The sequence below is a fragment of the Sus scrofa genome, chromosome 13 (assembly GCF_000003025.6).
Source record: "Sus scrofa isolate TJ Tabasco breed Duroc chromosome 13, Sscrofa11.1, whole genome shotgun sequence".
Lineage (NCBI taxonomy): Eukaryota > Metazoa > Chordata > Mammalia > Artiodactyla > Suidae > Sus > Sus scrofa.
The window spans coordinates 201,133,385-201,145,569 of NC_010455.5; the positions used below are offsets into that span (position 1 = coordinate 201,133,385).

Below are 12,185 nucleotides of genomic sequence, written 5' to 3' on the forward strand. Positions count from 1 at the left end.
AGGAAGGACGGGTGCCTAGGCTCCAAACCAATTACAGCAGAGTCTCTGTGACTGGGTCCCGGCTGTTGGTATTTTTGAAAACTGCCCATTGCATGTGTAATTCAGAGTTGAAAATCATTGCTTTAGCATTGAGCCGGTTAATTTGCTGTGTCAGTCGGTAGTTGGGCCCCTGTTAGTGGCCTTTGTCTGGAGACCATTAGGATCTGGGCACTGAGCTGCGGCTCTTGGTGCTGTCAGTATGGTCAGTGAAACAGAAGAATATCAAAACCTCTTGGTCAGATGTTTACATGGGTCATCTCTGATTTAAAAGACAATAGATAGTATTTTTTAAAAATTGGGTAGACCCAGAGATATTGGCATTTTTCATTCCAAGTTTGATTTCATCGGAACAATTTATGATCTGTTGTTGACAATGACCGTGAATGATGTGGCTCCTGGCCCGTACATTCCATTCCTCTAATCTAGTGGTTCTCACGTTGGAATGGCTTGACATTCTACCTGCATCTCCAGACTTTCTGAATACACAGGCAATGCATCTAAAACGATTACCTATTCGGATTATATATAATATCATTAATAATAGTATTTAATCAGTTTTAGTGGTTGTTTCTGATTTGTAGATACCTAGTTTTCTTTTTATCTCTTTTATTTCATAATTTTTATGTAGATTTGCTAATAGTGTGAAATTTGTTTTCTTTTCTTTTTTAAAAAATTTATTTATTTAGCTTTTTAGGGCCGCACCTGCAGCATATGGAGGTTAGGGGTCAAATCGGAGCTATGGCTCCACAGCCACAGCAACACAGGATCTGAACTGCATCTGCGGCCTACACCATAGCTCACGGCAATGCCAGATCCTTAACCCATTGAGCGAGGCCAGGGATCGAACCCGCAATCTCATGGTTCCTAGTCAGATTTGTTTCTGCTGCATCACAATGGGAACTCCTGAAACTTGTTTTAAATGAATAAAATTTAAAACGAGGTGTTCTTGGTGACTTGCTCATGAATGCTTCAGTTTCCTTAGCACTGATTCTCATTTTAAAACTCAAAATCCCCTAATGATGGCATTTTAATTTATTTCCCGGTAATTTGTTTTTGATTTTTCTTTAGTTGTAAACTAGTTCTTCTGTTTTTTATTTATGAAAATGTAATTTAAATTTAGAAAGTTAACTACATTTTTCAGATGACTTACAACCTTGGGATATAAACCAGGTTTTTGTCTTACTGAAAGAATAGTTGGAATAATTATTTTATAGTGTTACTTAGTATGAAAGATGAAAAACAAAGCACTTGTCAAGATTCATAATTTATTTCTGAAGGAGGAAAGTTGGTTAATCTAATTTTGTTAAGAAAGTTATCTGTTTTGCAGATGTTTAAAAATGCTGTAATGGTGCAAAAGAAATCCAATTGAAAAATTGATTTAAAGTGACAATAAAGTAGTAAATGGATGTTGTTGAATGGAAACAAATAGAACCTCTTTTAGCAAGGTCAGAAAAATGAGCATTAGCTAAATGTACAATTCAGGTGAATTGTAAACTGTTGTTAAATTGCATTAGTGAAATAGATATTATTTATCTTTTTTCTCTTTTAGGTTGTAAAGGCATATGATCGAGTGGAGCAAGAATGGGTTGCCATTAAAATAATAAAGAACAAGAAGGCTTTTCTGAATCAGGCCCAGATAGAAGTGCGACTTCTTGAGCTCATGAACAAACATGACACTGAAATGAAATACTATATAGGTAAATAAACAAACAACAGGCATACTAAGCAGTGTGCCAACCCAGACCAAACATTTGAGTGAATGATTGTTTTTATCTTAAGGTGATTGAATAAATATTCAGTTTTTTTGCTGTTGTTGGAGGACGTCAATTTATATATGTTACTTGATCTGGCAGTAAAATTTTAAATCTTTGGGAATTCATATTCCAGGTGGTATAGAGCATAAAACCATATGAAAATACTGTATATGCATTTGCACCTTACAAGTGCCATTTGCATGCTTTAATGATGCATATTTATCTTGAGACTTCGCTTTCTGTTTTCGTTGATCATTTCTAATACAGCTCAGAAATTAAAAGTAAGCTAATATGTTAACGGTTATAAAATCCTTTTTGGAATGTTTGAGCCAAGATCTCAGGCTCTTCTTCAGGATACAACAGCTAACCTTTCTTGAACTCCTACCATATTCCTTGGGCTTTCTTGCATCATCTCTAATAGTCAGAACAGCCCTGTGAGGAAGGTAATAGACTCCAGATATTACAGGTGGTTTGACAAAGTGTAGCATAGCCAAGGTCCTGGGCTCCTCTGCCCTACTCCAGAGCTTGTGTTTGTTTCATTGTCCTATGATGTTTCTTCTGAATACAGAAGAATGATGAAAATAGTGGCTGGTTGACATATGGGCAAAACATCTTTTAATTACATGTTCTTTAATACTCTTTTTAATCGAGTCTCAGATGCCAGTGATTGTCAGACACCATTGTTCTAGGATTTTAAGTGCCACCAAGACAACAACAAATTGCTACTAACTATAAAAATAAGATGCTATTATCTCTTTTAAGATAGAGACCATAGGATCAATTAATTATAGACTTTTTATAGGCATGTATTAGCAAGTCATGCTTAAAAATGCTGGCTTTACTGAGTTTTATTAGCAAACTCCTTTTTAAGAAATGAAGGGAGGCATTATGGTTCTTTAGTCCCCTGAAAGTGATAGAAACAAAAAAATCTGTTTAAAGATGTAAGGTTCAGATACTCAGATTAGGTTTCATTTACGAAACACCCTTCATTCCCCATTGTTGCAATAAAGTGAGCTTATGCAGGAGTTCCCTGTGGTGCAGTAGGTTAAGGATCTGGTGTTGTCACTGCAGTGGCATGGGTTGCTGCTGTGACGAGGGTTCAATCCCTGGCCCAGGAACTTCTGAATGCTGTGGGTGCAACTAGAAGGAAAAAAAATAAAAGAGCTTAGTGCTATTAACTTTTCTTTCTTAATGTCTTTTCTGTAGTTATCAGATAGAGCCCATAGTAATAACATTTGTATTTAAAACCTTTTCACACTTAGTGAATGTTTGCTGTTCACTGTCAGTTACAACTTAGTGTAAGGTGAGCACATTTCCATTCAAGAGGCCGAGAAGGACTTTCAAAGACTGCTTGACTTACAAGGTCATCTCCAAACTTACCTTCCCTCTTCCTCCTCATTCTTGTGTATTTTATTTTGAATTTTTGCATAAGTAGTAGAGAAAAATGTTGATAGCATTACTATAACATTTTAATTCTGCCTTACTGAAAGAAAACAAAATGTTAGCTACTTGGTTATGTTAAACTAATAATGGCTATCATTTTTGTTTTAAATAAACTGACTTTAATGATTAATTGCATCAGTCATTACAGATATTCTTTTGGATAAGTTTGGGTTTTTTTTAAGTTCTTATTTATGAAGATGATGAATTCATGCAGAGTGTCTCAAGAAACTGAGGTTCTGTCTTAGAAAATAAGCAAAAAGAACTTCAGGTTTAGATACAGGCATGCCAGTGGAGTTGATACTTTAAGGTGTCTGGAAGTTGTATTGCTCTCACGATTTAGCTAATTTTTTTATTTTGAAGTGATTTGATTAGTAAAATTTATTCTGATGAATTTTATAGTCACCTTTGAACTTTTTTTTTTTTTTTTTTTTTTTTTTTTTTACTTTTTTCCCCCCTTTTTCTTTTTTGGCTGCCCTGTGGCATATGGTTCCTGGGCCAGAGATCAGATCCAAGCCACAGTTGCCCACTGTGACAGGCCAGGGATCAAACCTGTGTCCCAGAGCTCTCAAGACACTGTCAAACCTGTTGTGGCACAGCGGGAGCTTCTTAAGTCTTTGAACTTAAAAAAAAAAAATCTACTTTAAAAAAAAAAAACAAAAAAACCACACAGCATAATTTCTTATCTGGATTATTTGTTGCCTGTCACTGTCTAGTTAAAATTCATTTTAGGTCTTAGAACAAAGTCTTGCCAACCCTCCATTCTCTCCAAAGTTCAGTTTCAAAAAACTGAACAAATATAATTGTGTTTGAGCTTTCTTCGACAATGTTTTTAGTGCTCAGCACATTATAGATACTCAGTAAACAAGTGATGAATCGGGGAACCCAGAGGATTGTTCTTCCTTTGGAAGAACATTCGCATCATAGTTTCTTAGAGGGATTTTCATAATCCCATTTGAATTCCGACATCAGTTACCTTTTGCATTCCTTTCGTGGCTGCTTCTTAATCAGATCACACTCTTACACGGACCATGTCTCTAGGGTGTCTTATGTCACAGTGGGTCTCTGTTTTTAGTTTAAACTGATGAACTCTGATTAAGAGCATCTAGCATCCATTCTTAGGTAACTGCCGCGGAGAGTTGAGTTGTGCTGTGGACTCCTGTGGAGCCCTGCGGTGGTTGTGTAGTGCTCCTCCTCCTGACTTTAGATCACGGAAGTGACCTAAAAGCAGCAATACCGACATTAATTGTTCAGGGCTGCTCCCAGGACAGCACAGTGTATCCCATTCTCAGAGACCAGATGTTGAATACTGTCTTAGTTATTCCAGATAGATCTGTAGAGAAACCTCTGTTTTACCGGATCCTAAAAGACCAAAATGAAGGTCACCTTGACAAATGGTTGTTTTATATCATTCTAGTTGAGTTACAGGTGCTCAGTTTGGTATATATAAGAATTTTTATACTATAAAGCAGTGCTTTCCTTTATTGAATGACTTCATCTGATGTGAAATTGGTATTAACACTTAAAGCACAACAGTTTGAAGCATTTATTGACTATTTAGCCTTTTTAGAGAGTCAATACTGATACCAAGTGATGTATTCTATCCTCTTTCCCCATTTATAAGCCTACTCATAATTTCTTGTGATTGAGCTTTAGTTTGAAGTTTCCACAAAGGTTCAGTCTTAGACAAGATGTCCCAGGTACCAGTTTGATGAACATAATCAGATGCTTTGACTACGACCTCTCAAAGACCATACACCTTGATTTTCAAACTTTTGCTTGCCTAAAAGGAAAAAAAAAAATCTGTCTTCCTTTGACAGTTGTTGTGGGAAATTACTGGTAAAATCTAAGCTCAGCAAAGCAGATTTATAGATGTCAAAGCCTCCCAGAGAGGGCGGCCAAGTATCTCGCTGTCGCAGGCTGGACATCCCAGTGGGTGGAGCAAAGTGCTGAGGCGGGTGCTCAGAAAGTGAAAAGTGTTTTCTTTTACAAATGAGGATAAAATTAGCAAAGTATTTCCAGTACTGTTCGTCAGTTTGCTGCTTGTATTTTCACACCTGACTTAATTTTTTTTTAATAAGGCACTTTGTTGGTACTACTTACATTATATTGCTTATTGGCGGACACTGTACACTATATGAATTCAGCAGATGAGCAGTTTAGAGGTTCTTAACTGATTAAAGAACGTGCTGTTTACTGCAGAATGCTGATCTCCAAATTTTAGTTTGATTTTCACTCTGCATTTGACGTCGTGTATAGATTGTTAGAGAGTTCATGCATGTGTTATTCTCATCTTACTGCTATGTATAATTAAAAATGAAACTTTTTTCTCTTTCAGTGCATTTAAAACGCCACTTTATGTTTCGAAACCATCTCTGTTTAGTTTTTGAAATGCTGTCCTACAACCTCTATGACTTGTTGAGGAACACCAATTTTCGAGGTGTCTCTTTGAACCTAACACGAAAGTTTGCACAGCAGATGTGCACTGCACTGCTTTTCCTTGCGACTCCAGAACTTAGTATCATTCACTGTGACCTAAAACCTGAGAACATCCTTCTTTGTAACCCCAAACGCAGTGCAATCAAGATTGTTGACTTTGGCAGTTCTTGTCAATTGGGGCAGAGGGTAAGTATATTTATTTCTGGACTTGTGAATTCAAATAGAATTGAGTAAAACGGTGTAGATAGTTAAAATGTTATTAATCTGTACACAATTTGGAGGTAATTACAAGATGGTTTATGGTTCAAATGTAGCACTTGACTCACCTTGTGTTTTACCTATTTGGCGAAAATACCTTTTAAAATGCAAATAATAATACTTTGAATTAGAATGTATTGGTTTTTCAAAGTTTATTTTAAAAAATTATCTGTATGCAAAAGGCAAAGAAAATAGGGGATGAATGTATTAAATATTAGGTGATTTATTAAAAATTTAGTTCCTGGGAGTTCCCATCATGGCTCAGTGGTTAACGAATCTGACTCGGAACCATGAGGTTGCAGGTTTGATCCCTGACCTGGCTCAGTGGGTTAAGGATCCGGCATTGCTGTGAGCTATGGTGTAGGTTGCAGATGCGGATCTGGCGTTGCTGTGGCTATGGTGTAGACTGGTGGCTACAGCTCCGATTCGACCCCTAGCCTGGGAACCTCCATATGCTGCAGGTGCGGCCCTAGAAAAGACAAAAAGACCCCCCCCCCCCCAAAAAAAAAAAGATTTAGTTCCCAAATAGAAGTTTTAGTGTAAGTTTGGGGAAATTCCAGTAATAGAAATATCGAATCCTTGCTGTAAAATATTTCACCAAATATAGCTCAAGATAAGTGTTTTTCCTCAAAAAGCTGATGGGTTAGAGTTCCTGCTGTGGTGCAGTGGGTTAAGGGGTCTGGTGTTGCCACAGCTATGGTGTAGGTCATAGCTGCAGCTGGGACTTGATCCCTAGCGCAGGAACTTCCATATGCCATGGATGCAGCACCACCACCCCCAACAAAAAGCTGATGGGTTAAAAGAAAAAAAAAGGGAGGTAATTTTGCATTACACATGGCAATGTAGTTAGAAATTACTCAGTTAGTAGACATAGTTGTTTTGATAAATAAGTTTAAATTTTTTTTCCTTTTATAAATTTTTAGACGTATCCAGACTGATTTTCCTCAGAATGCTGAAAACAGACATGTCCATAGCAATAAATAGATTTAGGTTAGATGATTTAGGAAAGATTTTTCCTGCTATTCTTTTGAGCATTATGAAAGCTACTCTAACAGTATTTTGTATATAAAATAGAATTTACAGATTCTCTTCTTGAAACTAACTAGGGTCACCATTTGATAACACTTCATTCACTTTTTAATTACTATTCCTATTTAACTAAGTATTGAAACTACATTTCTTTAAAAAAAAGTAAAAATATAACTAACATTCAGGTATCACTGTTTCATAATGGTTTTCCATTTCTTAATTTTCCAAATTAATGAGATTTCCTGTTCTGTCCAACTTTTTTCCAGCTTTTAAATACAGTAGGTTTATGGCCAGTTAACAGGATTGTCCTTTTATTACTTTCTGCAAATTATCTTATGAAAGCAGTACTATAGATCATTGAAATAATTTTTTTAAATAGATGGATTAGGAAGCAAGGTTTGCTGTTTCAGATGCCTCTCAAAATCGAGAGATACTCATAGTCACTGTGGGATAAAGTCTATTGTAAATGGAAAATACGTGCCCATCTTGAGAGTAATTGCAAAAGATTTTAGACTTGCATAGTTTTTTCCCTCTTTAAACCAAATCATATCTTCTGTCCTAATGTCAAACACTGCTGTGTCTCTCCAGCCAAACCAAGACAACTATGCCTTTAGCTCAGTGAGTTTTTACCTCTGTGAGTGTGTCAGAATCCCATGGGAATTTGTTTCTAAACTAGGCCAGCACTGGCCCTACTTTAGGTCTGCTGGCTCAGTCTTAGAAGGTGACAGGGCAAGTATGTTTCAGAAAAAGTTCCTCAGGGGATCCTGGTGCATAACTTTGTAGACAAACCAACCACCGCTTTAACCGACTGGATGGGTAGCCGACAAATTTCCTTTGATAAACTCGGAAATAAGATAGTCTCAGTAGCTTTGGGGCTTATAAAAACTTGGAAATGTAATACTTCTTCTTGGTCCCTTTGAATTAGACTTTCTTTGCTCTGAGAAGATCTTGAGGTTGGGTTGACTTGCTCGTGGAAGCCTGAGATGATTCTCAGAGGCTTAGCTGGAGTTGTAGTGGCGCCGCAGAAGCTTTTGTGAGAAAGCAGCTCCATGCTGCTGGCTGTCTGTTTTGAGTGTTAAAGTGAGAGAGTTTAGTTAGGAGGAATTTTATTTCTTTCTCTTCCTTTTAAAATCAAACTGTCTTTGCTTTTGTGATATTTCTAGGTAGAAATTTTAAGTGGCTAAGAAGAGATAAATTAGGCTCTTAAGGAGTCTCAGATCACTTCATTGAAACTAATCGGTTTCAAGGTTTTCTTCTTCGAAGAAGCCTTAGGAGTGGGATGGGGTGGGGACAAGGTAGAGAAGCGATTAGTCAGAAATGACACTCAGCTGAATCTTTAGATGGCAGTGTTTCTAGGATTTATCTGTGAAACTAGTACAGTACAGATGTCTGAATCTTCAGTTACACTGTGCTGAGTTTATGACTCCTAATGCTTTAAATTAATGTCAAGAGTGTATTTCATTCCTTAGGTTAGTTTAAATACAATTTAACTGTTAAATTAATGGTAAGCCAAGTACCAGCCATAGCAGGAAAGAATAATTAATAAGGAAATAAATTGTTCTCAAGAATATTTTCCTCTGATAATATTTTCTTTATAATTGTTTAAGATATATCTTGATTACCAGTTAGGATTGAATTAAATAAAAGGACTTGAATTTTATATATTGTGCATTTCACTCAGATTTACCACTCCCTTGAAATGTGTTTAGTTCTTTAAACAATATTCATAGACTAATGTTGAAATCAGTAAATGGAACTCAACCCAGTTGTTTTATTCTGTTAATATTAGATTTGTGTTAATACAGTGCTGACTACAATTAAAACTTATTTTGGAATTAATACTGTTTTGAAATATATTTTAGATATACCAGTATATCCAGAGTCGCTTTTATCGGTCTCCAGAGGTGCTACTGGGAATGCCTTATGACCTTGCTATCGACATGTGGTCCCTTGGGTGTATTTTAGTTGAAATGCACACTGGAGAACCTCTGTTCAGTGGAGCCAATGAGGTATGTGATGGATCGCTTTAAAAATTGTTTCTCTTTTCATGGTTTCTTTTTGTTTTTAATCTCTGACAGTGTAATATGAGAGTTGTTTAGAGGAAAAGATGTCTATTTTACCAACTTAGTCATTCAGGTGTTAGGTCAGTTTTGAACATATTTTATCCATTTTTAATTTTTTCAGTTATCATGTAATGGTGAGTTTAGAATTATGAGATGGAATGTGAGATCTTTCATTCTGCTAATGGAGAACGATAAATTAGATTGGCACATGTTAAGTACTTTGATATAAATTTTACAGATTTTAAGTAAAATTTTCAAGAAAAAAATAATCTTGAAGAAATGAGGGCCTCCCTGAAAACAATGCAAACATCCGTGTAAAACTTTGACAGTATGATTTGAAATAATGCATGACCAGTAGGGTTGATGGATGTTTGATCTGAATAATTTCGGGTAAGTTAGGACTGTAGAATTTTAGAGCTACAGACTAAGTATAATTCTTCTAGTCTGCAGGTTTTCCGTCTGCGTTCTTGGATGGTTTCGAAGGGCAGAGGCAGTGCCTGGCAAGGGGAGGAGGGCAAGAGGGAGAAAGCCCAAGCTCCCTTACAGTCAGAGGAATTGGGCGTTCATTGGTTTTAAAACTATTTGCTTGTGGGGTTCTGTTGTTTTTTGTTTCTTTCTTTCTTTTTTGGCCACCCCAGGGAACATGGAGTTCCTGGGCCAGGAGCCAGATCCTAGTCACAGTTGTGACCAACACTACAGCGGCAGCAATGCTGGGTCCTTTAACCCACTGTACTGGGCCGAGAATCGAACCTGCATCCTGGCACTGCAGAGACACTGCCGATCCTGTTATGCCACATTGGGAACTTCTGTTTTTTGTTTCTTTAAGAGAAGTTAACCATTGCAGATCAGTCCATTCATTTATACATGAGAAAAGAAAGATGGGATTCCCCCTGTGGCTCAGGGGGTTGAGAACCCAACATAGTGTCCCTGAGGGTGCAGGTTGGATCCCTGGCCTGGCTCAGTGGGTTAAGGGTCCAGCTTTGCCATGAGCTGTAGCATAGGTCACGGGCGTGGCTCAGATCCCATGTGGCTCTGGCGTAGGCTGGCAGCTGCAGCTCTGATTTGACCCCTAGTCCAGGAACTTCCGTATACCACAGGTGAGGCCCTTAAAAGAGAGGGAAAAAAAAGACTAACAAAATGTAATAAATTGTACTGGGTTATACAGCTCTTTAATAGCTAGTGTCAGAAACCTGTCCCTTCCTCTTGCCTTTAATTCAATTCACTGTAGCTAGTGAGCTGCTCTTTTCGAGTAACTACCATAGTGTAAAAAATTTGTTGTTGTTTTTGGTCATTTTAGGGCCGCACCCTCAGCATATAGAACTTCCCAGGTTAGGGCTTGAATCGGAACTGTAGTTGTAAGCCTACACCACAGCCACAGCTATGCAGGATCCAAGCCGCATCTGCAACCTACACCACAGCTCACAGCAGTGCCAGATCCTTAACCCACTGATCGAGGCCAGGGATCCAATCCGCGTCCTCGTGGATACTAGTCGGATTCGTTACCACTGAGCATAGCAGGAGCTCCCTGTTTTTCTTTTAGTCATAAAGAATATTACCCTCTTGTCACCTTTTCATGGGCATCTGAAGCTTCAGTGACTTCCACCCCACTCATGGTGGAAGTCACAGTCCTTTGAGTAGCTCGGAAAGCGCCCCGCCCCGCCTGTTCTCTCTCCCACCTGCCCTGCCGCCTCCCCAGCTCTCTCTGGCCCAGCCACATTGCCTTGGCGCTCTCCCGGGCCTGCCCTCACTGCCTTTAGGTTTTGCTTTGCTGTCACCTTCTCGGTGAAGCCTTTCCTGGCACCCTTTTTTTTTTTTTTTGCTGTTTCTAGGGCTGCTCCCGCAGCATATAGAGGTTCCCAGGCTAGGGGGCGAATTGGAGCTGTAGCCACCGGCCTACGCCAGAGCCACAGCAACGTGGGATCCGAGCTGCATCTGCAACCTACACCACAGCTCAAGGCAACGCAGGGTCCTTAACCCACTGAGCAAGGCCAGGGATCGAACCTGCAACCTTATGGTCCCTAGTCAGATTTGTTAACCACTGAGCCACAATGGGAACTCCTGGCACCCTATTTTAAGTTGCAGTTCCTTCTGACTCCTCATCCCCTTTTAATTTTCTTCATGGTTCTTAGACAGATCTAATAAATTTTACTATGTATTTATTTGTTCCTTGGCGATCTCTTCCTCTATGATAGAAACTTTGGGGCAGGGATTTTTGTCTCTTTTGTTTACTGCTGAGTTATAGTGGGCATGGTTTCTATCATATAATAGACACTTGATCTGTTGAATGAATCTGCACTTAAAAAAATACTTTTATTAGGTCCACACTTTAGTAAACCTTTTGTGTGGGGTTATTTAACTAAAACTCTCCCAAAACTTAAAAGTTTAAAAACTCCCTCCAGTCATTCCTTATTCTCCATTGGATCCATGACCACTTGCCATCCCACAGATGTATGTGTTTACTTAATTGTCTGCCCGCCCCTCTGTGGAATGTTGGGTTTCGGGAAGGCCGGGACTTTATCTCTTTTGTTCATTATTATATGCTTAATGCCCAGAGGAGTGCCTGACACAGGAGATGCTTAAGTTATTTATTATTTATTATTTGTGAATGAATGAATTGATGAGCAGAAGTAGGATGGACTACAGTAGAAATTACAGGTTTTTTTATTTTTATTTTAATACAGGTAGATCAGATGAATAAAATTGTGGAAGTTCTGGGTATTCCACCTGCTCATATTCTTGACCAAGCACCAAAAGCAAGAAAGTTCTTTGAGAAGTTGCCAGATGGCACTTGGAACTTAAAGAAGACCAAAGATGGAAAACGGGTAAAAATAAGGGAATATTTTTTTGAGCAGTCACATTTCTTTCATTGAGCTGTCTTTATAGCATATTTTGTTATTTACTTGAAATCAGTGTTACTGGTATCAGTTATTAACAGTAGTTCCATTGATAACTTAGGTACATATTTTCTTCACAAGTTGATTATAGTTTGACCTGAACTGTGTGTATGGACCAGCGTTTGCTTATAATACTCAGAATTTTCTTTGAAGCTTCATTTTGTCTGCCTTTCGTGGCAGCTGATCAAATCACCATGTCCTGTGTCAACAGTAGAATCAGTGACTTTTGTTTCTCATAGTTTGGGTATATAGTGAAGTCACAGGTATAA

General features: G+C 38.1%; 1 protein-coding gene across 11 annotated transcripts in view; it reads left to right on the forward strand.

The window, feature by feature from the left end:
* Positions 1–12,185, forward strand: part of DYRK1A (dual specificity tyrosine phosphorylation regulated kinase 1A) — a 151,441-nt gene that overhangs the window by 124,879 nt on the left and 14,377 nt on the right. For all 11 annotated transcript variants that reach the window (XM_005670334.3, XM_003132770.5, XM_005670335.2 and 8 more), the window contains 4 exons: positions 1,589–1,736; positions 5,572–5,858; positions 8,822–8,968; positions 11,704–11,844. In XM_005670334.3, coding sequence (XP_005670391.1) covers positions 1,589–1,736; positions 5,572–5,858; positions 8,822–8,968; positions 11,704–11,844 — 723 coding nt within the window. The remainder of the gene's footprint in view (positions 1–1,588; positions 1,737–5,571; positions 5,859–8,821; positions 8,969–11,703; positions 11,845–12,185) is intronic.